The 22144-nt window shown below is 39.9% G+C and overlaps 1 protein-coding gene across 1 annotated transcript in view; it reads right to left on the bottom strand.

The window, feature by feature from the left end:
* ATP13A5 (ATPase 13A5) overlaps positions 1-22144 on the bottom strand; it is a 115752-nt gene that overhangs the window by 19475 nt on the left and 74133 nt on the right. Inside the window, exons 21-26 of the mRNA XM_028101090.2 lie at positions 21688-21767; positions 19221-19263; positions 17235-17344; positions 13758-13854; positions 11041-11113; positions 2374-2548 (exon numbers count right to left, since the gene is read on the bottom strand). Coding sequence (XP_027956891.2) covers positions 2374-2548; positions 11041-11113; positions 13758-13854; positions 17235-17344; positions 19221-19263; positions 21688-21767 — 578 coding nt within the window. The remainder of the gene's footprint in view (positions 1-2373; positions 2549-11040; positions 11114-13757; positions 13855-17234; positions 17345-19220; positions 19264-21687; positions 21768-22144) is intronic.

The following is a 22144-nucleotide window of genomic DNA, read 5'->3' as shown; positions in this document are numbered from 1 at the left end:
ATGATGTAATGTATGGTGATTAACATAACATAATAAAATTTTAAAAAAATAGAAAAAAAAATTCTTTGTCTAGCATTCCATTTAGAACAAGTGATCTGTCTTGAAAGGGCTTGGATGATAATTTTCTATGGAATTCCTTTCAGTTCAGAATGAATGAACCATGGGTACCCGTGTGTGTGTGTGTGTGTGTGTGTGTGTCTGTCTGCGTGCATGGTGGGGTGTGTTACACATATGTGTGCCTGCAGGCATTTGTGTGTGTGTATGTGTGTGTGTGTGTGTGTGTGTGTGTGTGTGTTGTTTTCTCTTCTGTGAACTAAGGTAAGCCCTAACTTAGGCCCTGAGTTTGAATCTGCCCACTCTAATCCATTCTTTCCTGAGGTTCCAAACATGACCCTCTCCTGCTTCTGAGTGTCTATGGCTCTATTTTGCTAATAAATTAATTTCCAACTTCTCAGACAAGCTCAGAAGCCCTTTGTACTCTGGTCTCTATCTGCCTTCCTTCCCTTATCTTTTGTCAGTCTTCCTATGCTCCTTATACTTCAAACATACAGGAATATTTTCTGTTCCCCAAATATCACTGTTTGCACACATCTGGGTCAGGCACTCTATTCCTTCTCCATTCCTTTATCTGAAAGTCTTTGTCTTTAGTTCACTGGCAAGGGTAACTACTGTCCTCTGTTTTTGCTTCTGGTGTTACATTTAGCTCATTGTTTTGCAATTATTCATTTGCATATTTTTATTTTCTGCCTCTGGGATGAGAGTTCCTTGAATATGAAATTTCTCTTTTGGTTTTATTTTGTTATTGTTTCACTCAAATTTATAAATCCTTAGCACCTAGCACAGAAATGCCACAGAATATTTGCTCAGAAAAATATTTAAGAGATGGGTTTTCCCAGTCCAGATTGATCTATTTGCAAGGTTCATTGTTTTCATAATCAAACTCACAAATTAGTTTCTATTAGCTTTCTTGTTCAGCTTGAAACTTTTACTCTTATAACTGATTATAGATGAAATTTGTTCCCAACAAATAGGCTTAAGTCTTTTAATCCTTGGTTCCCTAGGGTCCTGAGATGTGCTTTGCATATGGCAGATGTTCAGTTACTATTTTCTGAGTACATTAATGAAACAAATCATCAGTAGTCACAAAGTGTTTTTGCATAAAGGGGACAGATAGACCAAAGGCCTGAATTATAGAGTTTAACATAAAAGTGTATCTAATCTGTTATACTTACATTGCAAATAAGAAAGTTAAGGCATAGCTGTTAGTGATAGAGGCACCCTTCCTACTATCCATCACCCTTTGGGTTATACCTTCTTGTCCCCCAGATTCAATCAGAATTTTACTTCTCTGAGTATATGTACTCCAATTAGGATAAAAATCTGATTTTGAGAAAAATTTGGTTATGAATTCTCACCCCAAGTAATATTTGAATTGCTGAATTTAGGATCTAAATGACAATCTTAGACATCATTTGATAGTTTTTAATCTTTCACTGATTCCTGGGGCTCTGGTGTCTTCAGGATCACAGTGGAGCATGTGTAAAGGAATTTATACAAGCCTTACTTCAAAAAGAGCTGCTCCTTTTCTGCCTTTCCTTTTGGAGGTCAGGCAAGATTTGTCAGAAAAAATAAAGTTTTAATATCTGTGGCATAGTTCACAACATTTTACCCTTAATTTATAGTTGAAGAAGTTAAAACCCAGGGAGGTAAAGAGACTTGCCCTGAGTCTAGTGTTCAATTCAATCAGAAAAAAAATGATACCATCATCTTAAAAAATTAAAAACATTTTAATTTTAATATTCATTTGAAAAACTCAAACTAATTTAAGCAAATCTCTCTTGTAAATCAGGGGTCAGCTGACTACAGTCCAGAGACCAAATCCAACTCAACACCTCTTTTTGTAAATAAAGTTTATTGGAACATGGTCACACCTACTTTTGTACGTATCATCTATGGCTCCTTTTCACTTCAACAGTAGCACTGAGTAGTTGCAACAGAGATTGTCAGGTCCACAGAGCCTAAATAGTTACTATCTGGCCCTCCACAAGAAATGTTTGCTGACCTTTGGTCTATATGGTCTATATGGTCTCCAAACCACCAAGGAATTAATACATTCATTCAGTCAACCAACAGTTGGATCTACACATTAACAACCAATGTGAAGATTTTTCCCACCCACTGCATGTGGCTCACCCCAGGACTCCACCCATTAACTGTGCTCTGTGTTCTATCCTGTCATTGGTATTTTGCAGTGTGGAGACACAAATTTTGTTAATTAAAAATTTAGGGTATGTGTGCAAATCAAGTTGTACAATGACATTGGGTACTCACTGTATCACCTTCAGAAAGGAAAACTAAAAAACTGAACTTTACCTGTATCTGTAGACCTCACAATACCAGGGCTGCTGCTTCACATAGAGAAATGCACAGATTTGCACAATGCAGGTGAAACAGGTGTTCAAAAAGACTGAGAGCAGCAAAGGTGGAGAGAGGAGCTGTCCTGCTGGTCGGTAAGGAGCCAGGTTTGGGTAGGCATGAGTTGAACTCACTGAAAAACAAATGCATTTTCCCCTCTTACAATTTCATTATTGACAGTAAAAGATTGAGATGTCTATTATCTCGAGACTTGCATTAGGGTTCAGATGCAGCAAACATGAATGAGGGTTTACATCTAGGTAAGCACATTGCCTAGGTGCATATCCAATGTTACCAGCCTTTGCCTCTGCCATGCTTTTGTTTCACCTTCAGAAACGAAAAGTAATAGGTTTAAAAATTCTGTTAATTACACATTTACCATATTTTATGGTGCAAATATTTTCTTCACAACCACACTGACCAGGAATGGTGTATAAAATAGAAAGGTGGCCTTCTACATGGATAAGCAGTACTATGATCTCTCAGCGGTGGTGGAAAGGTGGAGAGTTAAGAAGAAGAGAGTAAGAGACATTAGGCTAGACTAATCTTCATATGTTGGGGATTTTTTTTAAAAAGCATTCATTTTATAATTCATTCAGCCAACATTCTCTGAGTACTTCAGTGTACCAGGATAGATGCTAGAGGTGTGTTCTGTTCCATCCTGAATAAGTGATAAAAGGAGAACTGTTAGAACACATTACACCTGGTCAGGAAAAATAGCACATAAAATAATCTCGCTTCCAGATGAGAGTGGTAAAATGTATTATAATTTTGATCCTAGAGTTGTTTTTTTCTTTTTTAACTTAAAGGATTGGCAATGGGCGGAGATTAAACAGAACAACGACAAAAAAGGATGACTGCATTCTTCTTAGAAGCCATATATTCTAACAAGCTGATGAAAATGGAATGTACTTTACTTCTTAGGGCAGCGCAGGAAAGAAGCATGGAAAGGTCAGGAATCAGATACAATACATTCAAAGGTTTACATTATAGTCAGGGTTCAGTTCTTGTCTTTATATCTATTGCCTTTTCCTTTTTTATAGCTGATCACTGGTTTCTTTGAAAGTAAGGAAGAAAGTAGGGTGCATATGCTTAGGTTTGCGTTCATGCATGTAGGGGCAAGGCAGTAGGAGCAGGTGTCCAGTTTGGGATGATAACACTCTAACGTAGGTCTTCAGTTTGCTCAGTAGGTTCTTGGGTAATCACGTGAACTCTCTGGTACTGCATTTTCTCATGTATAAAGTGAATGGGTAAGAATGTCTAAGTGGTCTCCAAAGGCTCTTCCAACTCATTTACTCTAAAGCTCTATAACTATCTAAGGCTTTGCCTTTACCAATTTAATCAATGTTTCCCTAGGAGGATGCTAGGCTATAGGCCATGGGGTATGCAGAGATGAGGAGGACATCTCATCTGCCCTGAAAAGCTTGAACTCTGATGGAAAAACACAGATGGGTTATGTAATAAAGAATTTGGCTGACCTTTATTCCCAGTTCCTGGGATGTATTCTCTAAATTGTTGGGATTTCTTGAGTTGACAGAAGTGTCTTTTTATTCATGGTAGCCCTGATGGTTTATGCAAATAAGATGACAGATGGTGGGCCCAAAGGAAGTTGGTGATAAAATGATGACTCAGGATGGAGCTGGCCATGCCACAAAAAACCTGGAGATTGAGATCAACTTCGTGGCCAATGATTCAACCAATCATGTCTACGTAAAGAAAACCCAATAAAAACTCTAGACAAGGCACCTAAGTTCAGGTGAGTACTGTTTGGCAATACTCTGCATGTTGTCACCATGGATGTGCCAGGAAAGTAAGGCAAACTGACTCCCCAGGAAGAGGACAATGGAAGAGTTGAGATCCTCCCACCATGGGATCCTTTCACCAGTCTCCACGCCGTGTGTCTCTCCCTTTGGCTGGCTCTGATTTGTATCCCTTTACTCTAATAAAACTGTAATCATATGTATAGCACTTTACTGAATTCTGTGAGTTGTTGATGTGAATTACTGAACCTGAGGGGAGAATGAGAATCCCCAAGTTTGCAGCCAGCTGGTCAGAAGTGCGAATGAGACCCCCAAACTTACTGCTGAGTTCCGAAGTAAGGACAGTCTTAAGGAGGCTGTGCCCTTAACTTGTGAAGTTTGGCCTCACTCTGGGTAGTTAGTGTGAGAAGTCATTGCATGGCATGCAAGGAAGGGGCACACAGTGTGACCTCTTATCAATGCAAAGAGACTGTGCTCTGGCCACAGAAGGCAGAGGCTGCCGAGCTTGGAGTTCTTTTCATGTTCTTATACTCAAGGAAGAAGATGGCTACAGAGCACATGAAGAGGCGGTGGGTGATGGAAAGAGGTGAAATTGTATCTCTGAGCATTTGGCTCTACCTCCCAGTCCTCTCTTTCTCAGCTGCTCACTGAGTTTCTGACTTTTCTTTTACCCAGAGACTATACTGGGTTGAATTATTGGCCTCATTGTGGTAGAGTGCACTTTATCACCCTTTAATTTTGGTTTCATTGTGTAAGTTTTCTCAGGCCAAAGCAATGTTAGCTGAGGTTTCAGGTCTGCTTGCATAGCCAGGTTCACTCTCTGTGATCACAATGACAGCATGCCCAAGTCTGTCATTCCAGCCTGGCTCCAGAGTGAAAAATGTGGAGCATATCTGAATGAAACCTATAGCCTGGACCAAGACCAACTGATCTACATCCTAAAGCCAGTCAGTTTCAGCTGACCTAGATCAGCTGAATGACAGTTTATCTACAGAGCAAGAGTAGATATTGTAAGCCACAGTATCTGGGGGAGAGGTTTGATATACAGTATTATAGTGGCAATAGCTAATTGATGCAGAGTCCTTACATAATGAATATTTTAACTCTTTCCATATTAGAAATTCTAATGCTTTCTGACAGAAAATCTGAATATCTGGCTATAAAAAAATGACTAGCATTTTAGGGCCCCCTACTATGTTCCAGAGCCTCTGCAAAGTGCCTTACAAACATTATTTCTTTAAAAAGCAATGCAAGGGGCACCTGTGTGGCTCAGTTGGCTAAGCATCCAACTCTTGATTTCCACTCAGGTCATGATCTCAAAGTTGTGAGATTGAGACCTTCCTCGGGCTCCATGACGGGCATAGAGCCTGTTTGGGATTCTACCCGCCCCCCCCACCCCGCCCAACCCTATCTCCTGCTCATTCTCTCTCAAAATAAAAAAAATAAATATTTTTTAAAAAGCAATGCAAAATAGGTATTTCATATCTATTTTACAGGTGAAGAAACTGAGGTTCAGAGAAGTAGGGTTCCTTGTTTAAAGACCCACCGTTTGTGAACAACAGGGTGGTAATATAAACTTAAGTCTGTCTAATTGTAAAGCCCCCTGTTCTCTGTTCTACAGCACATTGCAGTAGTGTAGATTTCATAAATTAAAAAAGATAAAATGAGGAGCCCTAAAATGCAAGCTTGTTATTTCTCGGCAGCCAGAGCTTTTCTGAACTGTCCAGGTTTCCTTAAAATGGGGATGATATATGCTATCATACTACATGCAGAGGAATGTAAGCTTGTAAAGTGTTATATTTCATTCAGAATTAAGCATTCCCTCCTCTGAGTTTCCACAGCCCGTTACTCATTTTGCTGCTATGTAGTGAGGATGTCTTGCATTAAATCCAGTCATTTACACATGCACTCAGCAGACTGTGAGCTCCCTGAGGGAAGAAACCCTGTCTCATCCTACTATCTGTCCCTCACTGAACCTGGTACAGGGCCTGCTATGTAGGAGGACTTAGCAGTTGCAAATTTTTATTTTCAAAGTATACTTTTTAATTGTTCAGCATAATTTGGATATAATGTAGGCATGCTTTTCCTAAATAGTTGGCTTCCTTTATATAAAGGACATTTCAAGTCTTGTACGTCAAATTTCCAGAGGCTCCCGAACACACCTAAACTACATGCAAAATTTTGAATGTGTCTCATGAGATTTTTAAGGTGAAAAGATCTGTATCTTCCATGAGATTCTCCAAAGGAACCAAGACCCAGAAAAGGTGAGGAGTCTTTGAAGCACTGATGGAATTTATGTAAGAGAGGCATTTATATAATGGATGGGTTTCCTCCTACAGCCTTCTTCTCTGGACACTGCCTCCTTCCATATGCTGAAGTGGTTGGCCTAAATAGAGCTAAATTACATGACCTCATCTTTATTTACAGAAATAACTGACTTAGAAGTGGACATTATTTTACCCGTTAGGTCAATGAATTTTCTCTCCACAATATTTGCAAAGGAGACACTGAGAGGCTAAGCTAATTAGCTGTGCAAAGACCAACAGAAAGGTTATGGAGGTTCAATAGTAAAGTCACCATTTAGGGTCATTTGCAAGGTGAATGAGTAGAAGTCACATGAAAACAGTAAGAATAGAAAGAAGAAGAAGGAGATAAGATGGCCTCTTGGAAATAAAAAAGGTGGCCTTTGTTTGCCACTCTTTAGTGCTCTAGCCTTGCTCTGGCCCAGGGTGCTTTTGAGTTTCTATTCTCAAATTTTTTCTTTTGAGAATTATATTCTTAAAAATCCCCCTACTTCTTTTTTTCTTGATCTAATTTGAGTGGGTTTTGTTAAAAAGAGTAGAGATGCAGCTAGAACAAATTCCTTTTAAAATGGCCTCTGTACCTTTTAGGGTCAAATTGGGCTTTAAGACATCCATTTTCTTAATTGACTTCCCTGACTTCACTTTACTTTTCTCTTTGATTTCCCTTTAACATATTATATCTTGTCTTATTAACTGCCTTTGTGTTGCCTTAAAATCTTTTGGGAACAAGACAGGGTATATACAGATAAGCAAGTACATAAATTAATTAAATACATGATGGTGTTGTCTTTGTCCCATACTAATTCAGACTTGTGGTCAAAAGCCCTAATCTGAGAACTTGGAAAGGCAGGCACCTTGGTGAGAGTGGTTTTACATTGATCGCCCAATTGTCAATGACTACTAACATCCACAGATGAATGTTCACAGTTCTCAGCATGGAAGTCAAGTTCTGTAATCTGATCCGACTCACCTTTTCAAATTTTATCTTCTGCTGTTTCTTTTCACATACCCTACAGTATGGTCGAATTGAAAAACTCATGCCCCAACTCTCTCTTGCTCATGCTGCTTTATTCTACTTCAAGTACCCTTCTCTTAGGAAAAGATTTTTGAAATCCGTCCATCTTTTCTATTTTGATGCAAATGTTACTTCTTCCATGAAGCAATCCTTAGTATTTCTCTCTTTTCTCCATTGCTATCTCTTCCCCAGCCACAGATTTTCAGAAATAATCTCTCCTTTCTCTGAACTTCCCAAAGCACCTGTTGTTTTCTCTCTCACTCTCACCAAGGTGCCTGCCTTTCCAGGTTCCCAGATTACGGCTTTTGACCTCAAGCCTGAATTAGTATGGGACAAAGACAACACCATCATGTATTTAATTAATTTATGTACTTGCTTATCTATATATATCTATATATATACGTCTTGTTCCCACAAGATTTTATAATCTCTGTTTTCTCTGAACTCCCAAAGTACCTATTGTTTTCTGGCACTCACTACTTTTGACTTGCATTTCCTTCATTCATGCATGTGAATCCCGCACTAAACTGTAAACTTCAGTGATCAGCCTATTTAGGCCCCAGACACCTATGTGCCTAACATATAGTAGGAAAGGCTTTTCCTTTGTCTGGGCCTTTTCTTGCTGAGCCTTATACTTGAGGACCATGAATGGCAAATGCCAACTGAACTAAAAGAGAGATGACTGCCATATCCACTTTACTTTTCTCTTTGATTTCCCTTTAACATATTATATCTTGTCTTATTAACTGCCTTTGTGTTGCCTTAAAATCTTTTGGGAACAAGACAGGGTATATACAGATAAGCAAGTACATAAATTAATTAAATACATGATGGTGTTGTCTTTGTCCCATACTAATTCAGACTTGTGGTCAAAAGCCCTAATCTGAGAACTTGGAAAGGCAGGCACCTTGGTGAGAGTGGTTTTACATTGATCGTCCAATTGTCAATGACTACTAACATCCACAGATGAATGTTCACAGTTCACTCAGAAGGATCCATATTGGTCCTTCAACTATAAGCATGCCCCAACCCCAAGAAATTACCTATATGCAGAATACATAAAATTATAGAAATTATTAAGAGAGTCTTTAAAGGGAATTATTAAGAGCAGCGAGAACTGTGGTTTTCTTCCCAGTATCACTCCAATCCAAACTGAGGGGAGGTCATAAGAACCACTCCAGGAGATACCTGAAGTATTTTGGGAGGTGGGGATTGGCTTGCTCATTCTGGTTGCAATATCAGAGGGAAAAGACAGGGGGCAGCAGTGACAGCAGGTCACAGCAGTGACCTACCAGGCTATCTGGTAGGTCAGGTAGAAACTATGGAAATTAGCCAGGCTAGAGTTGTTTTGGAAAGAATCTGCCCAGTGGGCAGTCTGCTGGGACTAGAGGGCCGAGCAGTTGAGAAAGGCTTCACTAGAAGGCAGTTGCTGAGAGGAATCCTGAGGAGTGAGAGGGTGAGAGCACCACCCGTGTCAGGGAGTAGTTTAGTCCAGAATAATTCACAGGAATCTCTGAAGAGCCCAAAAACTCACCAGTGAGTCCCATGCCAATTTCAATCAATGATATTGCTTTTGCAATATTGGATATTTTTAAGCATTTTGTATGATTTTCTTGTGAACATGAATTTTAGATGCCTGCCGTGCTAGAGAGCACTTGACAGGACAGAACTACAATACCCCCACATAAGTAAAAAGTCATTTGCTCTTGTTGTTCCCAGATTCCCTGAAGCAAGAGTGGAGAGTAGGCAACACAAGGAAAGTAGAGACCATGGCCTTCTCTCCCACTGCTTGCTCCAAAGTCAGGCTTGATCTAGAGGAAGAAAAAGTCTGAACTGGATGAAAACATGAAACGTTAGTTTAAATGTCTAAAGATGAGATAATTTTAATACCTGATACTGACCAGGAAATGATCTGCCTGCGGCATGACTGAGTTTGCAGTGATGGAAAAACAATAGTGTTTGAAGGCAGAGGTTAAAAAAACACTGAGGCACATGGGTGGCTCAGTCAGTTAAGCATCCAACTCTTGATTTCATCTCAGCCTTGTGAGACTGAGCCCCCCATCAGGCTCTGTACTCAGTGTGGAGTCTGCTTGAGATTCTCCCTTTTCCTCTACCTCTGTTCCTCCCCCGCCATCTCTTTCTGTCTTTCTCTCTCTCTCTCTCTGTCTCTCTCTCTCTCTCTCTCAAATAAATAAATAAATAAATAAATAAATAAAATCTTTAAAAAAATTATCCCAAACACACTACCCATATTTTTGGATTTCTAATCAAACTATCTACTTGTACGCAGTCTAATTCTGTTCAAAGGCTCAGTGAGTTAGCCAGTCATTTCAAAAGAAGCAAAAGAGAATAGGTGCAAGGTGATAGCATTCATCTTGTGATGAGTGCTTACAATGTGTGACACACTGCTATACACTTCACATGCATTGTTTTATCTGATCCTCTCAACCCTATGAGGACATTTCATAACAGGAAATTATTTCATAAATAGTTTGCCAAAGTTTGCAGAGATAGCGAGTGGGAGAAAATGGCCATGGCCTTCACCTTCATGCTACTGCCTGCTAACTTAGCTCCTGGAACTTCCTGGTGTTTTTTTTTTTCTTTTTTTAGCATCATCAACCATGTTCACAAGTAAATCATACAAATTGCTTAAAAATATCCAACACTGCAAAAGCAAGATCTTTGATTCAAAATGTTCTAGTCATGTGACTATTAATAACACACAGAAAAATATGTTAATGGACTACAAATATACATTTCAGCCCAAAGAATCGAAACTGATGTTACTTACATCTCTGATGCTGGTAACTTCTGTCATTGGGTTGATATAATAAACGACTTCAATATCAGTTTCATGTTTTAAGATGTTACATGAAATTCTCAAGGTTATTAATATCCTGCATTGCCTGATGCTTTATCTGTTAGTTTTCATAACACTTCCATTGTTGAACAAGGAAAAAGAAATGACTATGTCATTCTTTTTCTTTGCTCTCTGTTGAGGCAGTCATCTTTCTCACTTATTAAGAGTTAGTATGAAGCCCTGAGTTCTTTGATAGGAAATACTTTATCAGTGTCATCTCAAAGGAAGGAAATGAACAATAGCTGCTGTGAGCCACACCTTGCTTTTGAGAGAATTCCTGGAATTAAATACTAGCATTTGTTCTCACATGTCAAATACCTAGGAAAAAATCTGGTTTCATGTCAATGTGAAGAATAGCTACATAATAGAAAGTGACCTTTGGGTTTTAAAGATTTCCCTTTCTAGATTTCCTATACATTTTTCTATGTACAAGACACACACCTATGAAGAACTCAGAATACACTGATCATTTTATGAGGCTAAGACCTATTTGCTATCAGGATATTTTAGTGCCAAATCTGAGGACTTCAAGCCTCAACTTACTCCAACACCTCTTTCAAAAAACTTACAGGTAATGTGGTTTTAGTAATAAAGGTGCATCTTTCACAGAAGCTTTGATTTGTGTGAGTATTTCTAGAGTGCATGGATAAATACAAATAATTCTGTTTACTTTGCTAAAACACCTACTTGTTAAGCAGACCATCAAGGTAATGGCTACATCTTGCATGAGATACTGGTAATTCCCAAAGAGCTGTAGTTGCTGAAAAGGAAATAAAGGTAAATATAAGGGGACGCCTGAGTGGCTCAGTCAGTTGAGCATCCAACTCTTGGTTTCGGCTCAGGTCATGATCTCAGGGTCATGGGATCAAGCCCCACCTCGGGCTCTGCACTCAGTGCAGAGTCCACTTGAGATTCTCTCTCTCCCTCGCCCTCTGCTTCTCCCTCCCCACGCTCTCTTTCTGTCTCTCTCTCTCTAAAAATAAATAAATAAACCTTGAAAAGTAAGTAGAAGAATTGTTTCTGCCATTGTAGCATTGTTATCATTGCCAAAACTCTTTCTGAAAGTAATCAGGAAGCAACAGTTATTTTTCTTTCCTCTTTAAAAAGAAAGTAATTTACCTATGATTTTTAGCATCTCATTGGAGAGAATGAAACCAGATCACAATTTTCCCAGTGTTTAACTTAATTCCATATTAGCAATGAGAGTCAGTCAGTTGGGAAACACCCTCTTTATTGGCCACAGTAATCTGGCAGCTACAGTCTCAGCCTGGACAGCTGAATTCTCGAAATAAGATACCCACTTGGAATGCCAAGCATAAAATTTTGAAATCCAAGCCACAAATCATTCAACAGGTATTACTCTCCATCCTTATCCAGAGACTGAGTTCACAATATTGTTCTCTTGGGGTCCATTCACTTTCACAAACTGAACAAGTACCTCTACCTCAAGTAATCCCATTGCAGACTTCAGTCTGGTATGCTTGACTTCCTAAGTTTGTGTAGACACAGAAACTTGTTTGAAGTTCACATTTATGGAGTCATATATAAAAGTCAACTTGTTACCTCCAGAAACTTGCTTGGCAATACCTGTTGCAGCCATCTCTGTTTCTCTGCTTCATAGCTGCTGACTGAACACTAAGTTATGATCTGAACCATTAGAGACCACCTTTAAGCAAATGAGAAATAGTTCTAGATTTTTAGAGTGTGAACCCAAGGCCCTGAAGTTTTTGATTAAAGGTCTTTGCTGGGGCGGGGGTGGAGCACCTGGGTGGCTTAGTTGGTTAAGTGTCTGCCTTCGGTTCAGGTCATGATCCCAGAGTCCCAGGATCGAGCCCCACGTTGGGCTCCCTGCTCAGTGGTGAGTATGCTTCTCCCTCTGCCCCTCACCCTGCTCATGCTTGCTCTCTCTCCCTCAAATAAATAAGTAAAATCTTAAAAAAAATAAAGGTCTTTGGGGGACACTCTTATTTAGGTCTAGACCATCAGAGTGAATGGCTGCACAGTGGCCTATCTCTATGTGAACACAACTCTATGCGTGAAGACTTTGGAACTGAGAAGTCTTTGATAGTTTTGAGAAGACATAAATTGTTCCTCATCCTCCATAAATGGTTCCCCAAGAACCATTGGCCTCCAACTCTCTCTCTGTCTTCTTTATATTTCTTTCTCACACCCTTTCTTTTCCCCTCAGAATGGTACAACTATACATATGAGAATGAGATGGAACAGGGAGAAATTTTCCAAGGCAGCTTTAGTTTTGTTCTAGAAGCAGCTTTCCTAGAACTGTGGAGAACTTTGGAAATCTGCCAGGCTGACATCCCAGAGGCACATAAGGGCTTGGCCAAGGGCAAGATCTAAGGTGCTCTTAGTGATAGAGGCAGAACTTGAATCTAGGTTTTCTGACTCCCAACCCAGTTCTTGTTTCTATTTGCCTGGTTGCCGCTTAGCCCTCTGTGCGTGATTCTTGCCCGCAACAGCCCACCAGATGCTAGAGTTCTGTGGTCCTCTCGTTCATCTTTCAAATGTCTTAGAAAAACAATATAATAATTGCCTCCCTGAAGTGTTCCCTGAGCCTGTTGGATCATCTCACTGTAGAGCAAGTTATGACTGAAATAATGAAGATTACTTTCAACTTATACATATTTCTTCCATATAGTTAATTTTAAAATGATTATTTTTATCATTTAATTTCAAAAGTCCTTTTTTTTAAGTTTTTAAATAAGGGGCACCTGGGTGGATCAGTAAGTTAAGTGTCTGCCTTTGGCTCAGGTCAATATTCCTGGGGTTCTGGGATCCAGCCCCACATCAGGCTCCCTGCTCAGCAGGGAGTCTGCTTCTCCCTCTTCCTCTGCTGCTCTCTCTCTCTCTGTCAAATAAATAAATAAAAATCTTTAAAAAAATTTTTTTAATGTTAATCCTTTACCAATGACATGTCTAAGTGTGTACGTTCTGGGCATGTTCAGCAGTAAAGTTCCAATATGGGAATTTTTCTAGTTTTTGAGTGCTTCAAGGTCAAATTCAAAAACTTCTGTTTCTTTTTACCTCCTCTTAGTCTTTTGTCAAAAATATTCCATAGTTGGAGACTGATGCATTTCCTGCTGAGTTATATTTAGGCTGTTCTGAAGCTCTCTTCATACTCCAAGTAAAGAAATAGACTCTTGAAGAGGTCAAGTATCTCAGGTTATCTAGAAAAAAAACAACAGTCCTAGAAAACTGATCCCTAGCTACTTATTTCTAGCTCCATGTGTCATGTGCAGTTATGCCAAGTTCCCACGTTTGCAGACATCTATTTTGAGAAATGTCATTTATTTATAAAACATTAAATCCTGTGTAAGAGCCACACCCCAAAGAATAAACCAAGAATGTAAAAGCAATTAAAACTGGGAAGAAATTATTTAGGTTCATACCCAATAGAGCAGTGATGTACCAATAAACTGGATTATGCCATACATGGTCAAGTATTTAAATACCCCAAAGGATGAAACCAGAGCAGCTCGGCCTTCTCTGTTTGAGAAAAATAAAAATAACTGGTTATGGATGATATACATTTCCCAGTTTCTTTTATATTTCAAACGGAGTTCAGTTTAATAGCTTGTTCATATACCTTCACTTAATCAATGATTCATCCTCTTAATTATTTATTGAGGCGCAATTTGCTCATTCATTCTCTGCTTCAATCATGACCTCACTCACTGACTCATACCGCACTTTTATTTAGGGCTGATGAAGTACCAGCATTCTGCTTAGAGTCGTGGAGGATATAAATGAATCAGGCACAGTCTTTATTTTCAGTGAATTAAAAAGATTAACATGGATATTATAAACACAAGACATCATGATAAGGTGCAAAATGTCAAGCTTTGACTCGTCTGTGACTCGTTACATCCTAACAACACTTGCTTCTGAGAACTGAACTGTGTACGTTTTGGAGTCCCACAGAGACTTCAAGCTAAAGGACAGGTGTTCTCTCATGTTAGGAAGCATGGATGTGACTCCAATATGTGAGATGAACGTGGTTTTGTTAGTTTCAATGCTCCAGGAAGAACCCATGGTAATAATCTGAGCTGGGGTGGAGTTCAAAAGACATAAAGACAACAGTAAAAACTGCAAGTTAAAAAGTCAGTATTCCCCTTTTAAAAAATGCTGTTTGAGCTGTTATTCCCTTAACTGAGGCTTGGTTCAAGTGAGGGGTGATGACAGGCAAAGAAGACAGTGTGGGGCAGGAGCTCACTATGGATGAGTGGGGAAACTTGGCAAACAACCCCTCCTGCAGTCTGCTCTTGTCAAGGCAGAAGTGAATTCGCATGGGAGCCCACGTCCTCCCCCGGTGGCATGGACATCTGTGCTGCTCAAACACTTTGTCAGTGGATGGGGTACCCGAGAAGGAAAACCTTAAAAGCCAAACTAGTAACCGTTTCCCCTCAGGCATGATGAAAAGGTTTGGGAGAGACGGGCCAGGATGCGTTGGCCAGATGTTTTCCACCAGGCTGTGAGGCACTGCCATTTGTTTTCAACGCAGAGACTGGAGCAGCTCACAAGCTGAGGAGGGGCCAGCATGTGAAGGCTGGACTGATTTCTCACATAAACTTTGTGGTTTCATCTTTTTTATCCTTTTGTGTGTAACTTTCCAGGAAAATGAAAGCACCCAAATTCAAAGGCAAGTGCAAAAAGCCATCTGAGGAAAGTATAAAGGAGGTTTGCACGGGCCTCCAAAATTACCGCTATTCCTAATGATGATGAATTTTAAGAAGTTACTCATTTATTTACGCATTCCACAACCATTCATTGAATGTTCTGATGTATTCAGCTTAGTACTGGGCACGATAATGTAGAAATGAATGAGGTACGGTCCTTGTCCTGAAGGGCTTCAACTAGAGCAACAAGTCAATCATGTTTCAAAGGATACAAACGAGAACCTGTGGATCTATGCATCTAAAACTGTACCTCAATGCCCCCCTGGAGTATGTTTTCCCAGGAATAAGCATGCATCAAGGATAGCAAGGGTAAAATGAGCCTAACAGAGCTGAACCATATCTAATTTTTATGAATCTATGAAATATAAAAGCCAAGAGCTTCTAATCTGAAGTCTTACTAAGCCATCTGCCACTAGGGAGATTTTACATCATGACTTGGATCTTAAAACACTACATTGCATTCACAAATGCATTAGGTCACATGTGTGAGACAGAACATCTGAAGTTCAAATGCCACTGCCTTTTGGATGGATCAAGTAGGCACTTGGTGTAACTGTCCAAGAGTTTAAACTTCCTCCACACCTGGTGCTCCAGCTTACCCTCCATAACTCCCACCTGAAAAGCTTCCTAGCCCAACTGGGCTATTGGGCTCCTGCACTCTCCAGTTAAAACCCCATTTCTAAACATGGCTCTCCACTTCCCCCACCTGGAATATTCTCCCACCTCCTTCCTATTTACAAACATCCTGTCCATCCTTCAAGTTCCAACTCCCCTGCTGAAATCTTCCTTCCTGGCTTAAGTCATCAACCTGAACTGCTAGAACAATTACCATATTGTTTGGGCATTAATGTATTAAAACTAATTTGTTGAGCACTTCTCACTTATCAGGAAGAAGATTCTCCATTTTGTGACTATATTTCTATCTATCTGGACCTTTACTGGGATTTGAGTCCTCCAGGGCAAAGATTTGTCTCATCCTTCATCCATCACATTTCCAAGCACAATATTTTAAGAAGTTCCATGAGTGGCGTTGATGCTAGATACCATGATCTAGGGAGAGGGTCCTGATCACTCTCATTTTGTAGTCACCATGATATGAACCAAAGTTAAGACAGTAGAGAGAGTAAGGAAAGGGCTTGGAGAGAGTCTTCGAAAGACAGATCAGGAAAACACAATGCTTGCTTGGCTATGGGCAAAGAAAGGAAAGAGTTCAAAGCGCTCCAAGGTTCTCAGGCCTCAGAGGACCAGAGAACGCAGGAGTTAGGAAAAAGAGGTGCTCTGGAGGCAGGGGAGGTGCTGATGTTTCAGGGTGTGGAAGGACACAGGTACATGCACCCTGGGATCAGGGAGATGTGTCAAGCTGTCTCGCTGCTATGCAACCAGACACGGGCATGGAATTTCAAGACTGGCACCTTTAGGTGAGTGATTCCTGCTAGTAGTTGCCCATTCAGATGCACATCTGCACCAAGGGACATGCTGGAGAACTTCATGATCATCCTTTTTGAATAAATCTCAAGTTTTGTTGATGTCAGACCACTGGCCATGAAGATAGACTGAAGTTACCCAGCCGTGTTATAGGAAGCTTACAGGTGAATAAGATTTGTGAACAAAATATAAAACCTAATGCTTTGTTCTTAGGCACATTTCAAATATGAGTAGAGACAAAATCAGCAATGAGAATCGAGGCAAGGTGAGGGAGCTACTGAGAAAATGAGGTCTTTAATTCCTTCCCCTTCCCTCGAATGTAGTCTTTCATGTGATCATTTTGGATATTCGCCGATTTGTATATTGGAGAGGTAACACTGTTTGGGGAAGCTATCTGATGCAGTGTTCAATTTGTGCTTCTTCATGCATCCCAATCCCAGTGAGGAGGGTTCCAGTATGCACCCAACATACAAAATAAGGGAGAGGAGAAGGAAGAAATGCAATTGGTTTTTAAATATCAACTCCACCTTTCAACTATCCACATGACATCGCCTTTCATCCTGTAAGCTTCAGCAAAAGTCACTTTTTGGGTGGCTTTTACTAGCATTCCCAAGCAGCACGAATGGCCCCTTCATTGGTGCTCTGGTAGCACTTTACCCATACTTCTGTTGTGACATTTATTGCTTTAAATTATGGTTGAGTTCTGTCCAGAGTCAGATAATGAGCCCATCGGTCATGAGGGTGGAAAGGGAAGTAGTGGCTTACTTGATAAGCTGAGGCACGCACTCGATGTTGGCTGTTTTTGAGGTGAAATGGGAGGCCACAGATGCCTCCTGCTCTGACAGCGAAATGCCCACATGAGCCATTTTCAAAGCCTACAATGATAAATCCATGTTACACCCAGGACTCCTTGGGCCAGGCTCTAACTCTTCAAAGACCATGAGGCTATTCTTCACATTGTCGAGTTTATAACACGGTAGCCTTCCAGACCCAGGTCTGTACTTATGCTGTCCCTCCACCTGGAGTACCCTCCCTCTCCTGATCCAGGAAGTCATTAACTAAGGAAGCAGCAGATAAACAATGATCCTGAGGTAGAAGAGTGGTGGGTGTGTTCGTGTGTGTGTGCATTGGTTGTGGGGATGTAGATGTGATAAGAAAATGGAAGCACTCATTCAAGAAGTCCATGAAAAAGATGACAGCATTTGGGTGGACATTTGTGGGTGGCCTTCCCTATCACAATTCTTACCACTCAGCAGGCCATCTTCATTAACAAAAGGAAAAGATATCTAATACCCACTTTTCCTGGGTGGCCTGATCTAGCCAACCAGCTAACTGCTGGGATGAAGTATGGGGCGTAAAGCATCTTCACTGGAGACAGGGACGAGATCATACACATCATAGATCATTCCAGGGCATGTGTTGCCTCACTAAAATAAAGGTTGATTCATTCTCATCAAGACTGGAAGCAGCCCAGAGAGTGCAGAGAGCAGACAGTGGCTAATTAACAGACCAGCAAGTTCTTAATCCTACAAGAATTGTCTGAGCATAAAATGGGATTTCATACTTCTGTAGTTCTGTAGTACTGCAAGGTATCTTGTTACCATGGCTGGTACACACTAAATTCCTGTTCAATAGATATTAGAATATTTGCTTTTTCCTCTTTTCTTCCTTAGTATGTTGTTTCTCTATTACATATTTTAGGACCATCTACTTTATATTTGGGTTAATATTATGCAAGATTCTTTCCCCAGCCAGATAATGAATTTTAGGGAGGCAGAGACTATGTCCTTTTTAACACTTATTATTTCTTTTGTTCTAAATTCTACATAACTATGGGAATTGGTACTCATTTTAGGTTTTGAAGAGCAGGCTAACAACTGGCTTCTCATGAAGCATAAGGTAGAAAAATTTATAATAGATCTTTAAGTGTGAGCACAGTTTTTCACAGAACTTTGAAGAAAATATGTAAAAAGAAAGTAAAACAACTACCTAGATCTTAAGTATCTAACAGGCTTTGGAAATACAAAGAAATTTTCTTCAGTTTTGTACTGAAAATATTTTCTTATGTACATAAATCTTCAAGGTAGGCTACTGTTTCAACGATCTTCAAAACTCAATCTAAAACATGTGCTGCCTTCTACTGTGTATGGGAAGTAATCTGTTGAGAATCATTAATTTAGGCTTGTTATAGTTTGTAATAGCCAAATAATTTGGTCTATGATTTCACTGATGGTAAGAATTTGGTGTTAAAGCCAACTTTTAGAAACTAACCCTGGAGAAGTTTAGCAGGAAAAAAATGCAGTTTATACATAATTCAAAACTTTAAATCATCCATTTTAAATGTTTTTTCACTGAGCCTTTACCAAGTTGTGTGCCTTCAGGCAAAATAAATAAATAAAGAAAAAGAAAAAGAAAAAAGAATTCACCTCCCTGAGATTCACTTTTATTTGATAACATGAGAGATTTAAACGAGCTCATCTTGTAAAGTCCCTTCTGGGTCTGAACTACAGGAGTCTAAGTAGCCTTTCCTTGTCCTTTTTATTCTAGGAGTTGTCAGAAAACAGCAGAAGTGGCTCATCCGACTTTACACCTCTCAGCATTCAGCCAACACTCAGGTGTGGGGAATTTAAACAGCAAACTAATGAAGTGATTGCTGGCAGAGAGGTGAAGAGACAGACCCCGGGGAACCGTGGGGTTCTCAAAAGGGACAGTAGGGAACCACTTCCGTTGGTTGAAGTCATTTCTACTCACCCCACAGTCATTAGCCCCATCTCCACACATGGCCACATAGTAACTGTAAGGGAAACCATGAGAAAAATTAATGCCTTAATGCCTCACTTGGATAATTTTCATCACAACCAACTCACATGCGATGTGTGTGTGTGTGTGTGTGTGTGTGTGTGTGTGTGTGTGTTTTGAACACACCTGGAATCAGGCTGATGGAAAATGACTTGGAGAGATCCATTCCGGGAGGAATAAGGCCATTGTATTATTTAAATTGTTTCAGTCACATAGAAAGGATAGTGATTCTGCCAAAGACGTCCACCAAAATGATTATACATTTCGAAAGAAGTCCTGGGTGATTGTATCGACTATGGCTAAGCTTCAGAGCGTACGGCCATAATCACAGCACTTCCCACACCTAACGCACAGATATAACCTAATCCATCTGTGTTTTGGTGGCTGACACCATTGAAAGTTTAGAGTTTAGACACTAGGAGGAGAAATGCTTGGGAAATGGTTGAACAGATAGAACCAGAGATACAGACACATAATCTTGACACACCCTGGAGTGATATGAGATAATGTGCTGTAGTGGTTTGATGTGCAAACACAAAATATAAATAGAAGAGCAAATATAAAGCTGTTGCCAAAGAAAAGGAATTTCTGATGCAGGACACTCTGTGTCTTCTCTTATAGGTAAATAATACATTATAGGTATTCATGGCAATACTATTAAAGGCTCAGAGACAATTTGCCAGAAACACACAAAATAACAAAATCAATACAGACAAAAAATGAAGTTCTCAGACAATTTCCTTATTATTAGTTGGCACATAAGAAATGGCCATTTTTATAAGTTGAAAATTGTCAAATGTAAACAAACTCATGAAGTTCGACCTAATATTTGGTGGCTAGATGTGCAGATCCCCCTATGAACATTTCATGTGCTCACACGTGTGTCATGACTACACACATCCGCTGAAATGGCTTCCTTTCTTCAAGCTTGAAGCACCTATTTAGTCTTTACATCACACAAAGAATTTTACATCTTCTAGTGTTTCCTGAATGCAGGCAAGAACTTGGACAACCTTATGTGCATTGCCAGTGATAAAGGCAGAAGGAGTAAGATGGGGAAATTGAGAAGACAGTTCATTCTGAGGTAGCATCTATCTTCCTGAATTGATTTTTCTTTAAGGGAATATAGCTTTTCAAACATAAGCATATAAATCGACAAAATTTCTTAGGCCTTTGAGAAGGGTAAAATCACTTTCTTCAGCCGCTATCATATAATGACCATGTAAGTAAAATAGTCATTTTAGACACCGGTTACTAACCCAGCCTCAGTGCATTACGGGAGTTGATAGGCAGTTTCTTAAAACTTCTCTAAGAATGCTTTGGCAACAAAAAATAATAGTGAAAGTCAGTCTCCTGATTTTACCTACTACTTCTCGGCAATTATGTGAAGTTTCACTGGTCTCCTTTCCTTTTCACTTTCCAGAAATCTGTAGCCCAGAAATTGTAACATTCCCGGAAAGTTATAGGTAGGTCTGGTCTCAAGAACTATTTCATTCTGATGTGACTCAGTCATCTATATTTTTTAAAGGACATAAGAAAGGACTTTTTTTTTTTTTTTTTTTTTTGGCCTCTATACCCAAACCCCAGCCAGGGTCAGATAAAGTGAAAATATCACTCCACCTCTTTCCTAGAAGACCTGAAATCATTCACATATCTTCTAATGGACCAACGTTAAGTAATTCCAGGTGACGACTCACACACTTCCCCATTTTTCCTGTTCTGAACTACACAAGCCCCTATTTTTTCTATTCTCCACATTCAAGCTGAGAATCTTCCTCTGAGTTATGCTGTAGAGGCCACAGAAGGAATGCTGTCTGGGGTAAGCAGCTTCCAAAATGGCTCTCTGTGATTGCCACTTCTTGGTATTCATAACGTTGTATGAAGCACTTCGAGTGTGGGCTGGACCTAGTGACTTTTTTCTCATGAAGAGAATACAGCAAAAGTGATGGGCTATCACTTCTAAGATGAGGATATAAAAAATCGTGATCTCTCTCTCTCTCACTCAGTCTCTTTTTGCTTGCTCACTCTTGTGGAAGCTAGCTACCACACTGTGAACTGCCTTATGAAATGACCTATGTAGCAAGGAACTGTGGGTGGCTTCTGTCCAACAGCCAATGGAAAACTGAGACTCTAAGCCCAACCACCCACAGGATCTAAATCCTGCCAACAACATGCAAGAGAGGCTGGTGGCAGGCCCCTCCAACTCCAGCTCTGAGGGAGCTGCAGTCCTGGCAGACACCTGATGGCAGCCTTGTGAGAGACCCGGAGCCAGAAGACTCCACTCAGCACACCCAGATTTCTGACCCATAGAAATGAAAAATAATAAATAGTGTTATTCTAAGCTACTAAATCTGGAGGTAATTTGTTACACAGCAATAGATAACGAATACACTCTCCTCTTTCAAGCAATAATACCTACTTTAATTTTTGAAATTCTTCAACAAGACTAGATTTCTGTCCAGGAGACATTCTTGCAAAAATGGTTCCATTCACCAGCATCTAAAGAGAAAAACAACTATTGCAATAAGGTTAGGATGAAGTACACTTTTTAAATAAAAGAATAGCCCTGAAAATCATTCCTGGCCACTGTCTGAATATAGCCTTGGGAAGTATGTCATTAGCCCAAATGTCAGGACAGGGAGAAAGGGGGGACTTGGTGCTTTACTATTCAACTTTCACTTTCATCCCCCATCACAACTTTATGACTTCCTTTCAGGCCATTTTTCTGAGATGGGATAACCTTGAGTTAATAACTGGAAAGCAGCAGAGCATATAGGACAAAAAGGCTTAAGGAAATATAGTTCTTTTTACTAAACACCATCTCCACAATTGCAGCATAGGTTAAGGAAAAGCAACAGATGAAGAGTGGAGAACCA

The sequence above is a fragment of the Eumetopias jubatus genome, unplaced genomic scaffold (genome assembly GCF_037043125.1).
Source record: "Eumetopias jubatus isolate StellerSeaLion01/CBP00866 unplaced genomic scaffold, mEumJub1_p1.0 scaffold_1, whole genome shotgun sequence".
NCBI lineage: Eukaryota > Metazoa > Chordata > Mammalia > Carnivora > Otariidae > Eumetopias > Eumetopias jubatus.
Note: the sequence above shows the minus strand (reverse complement) of the source record. Positions and strands in the feature narration are given on the sequence as shown.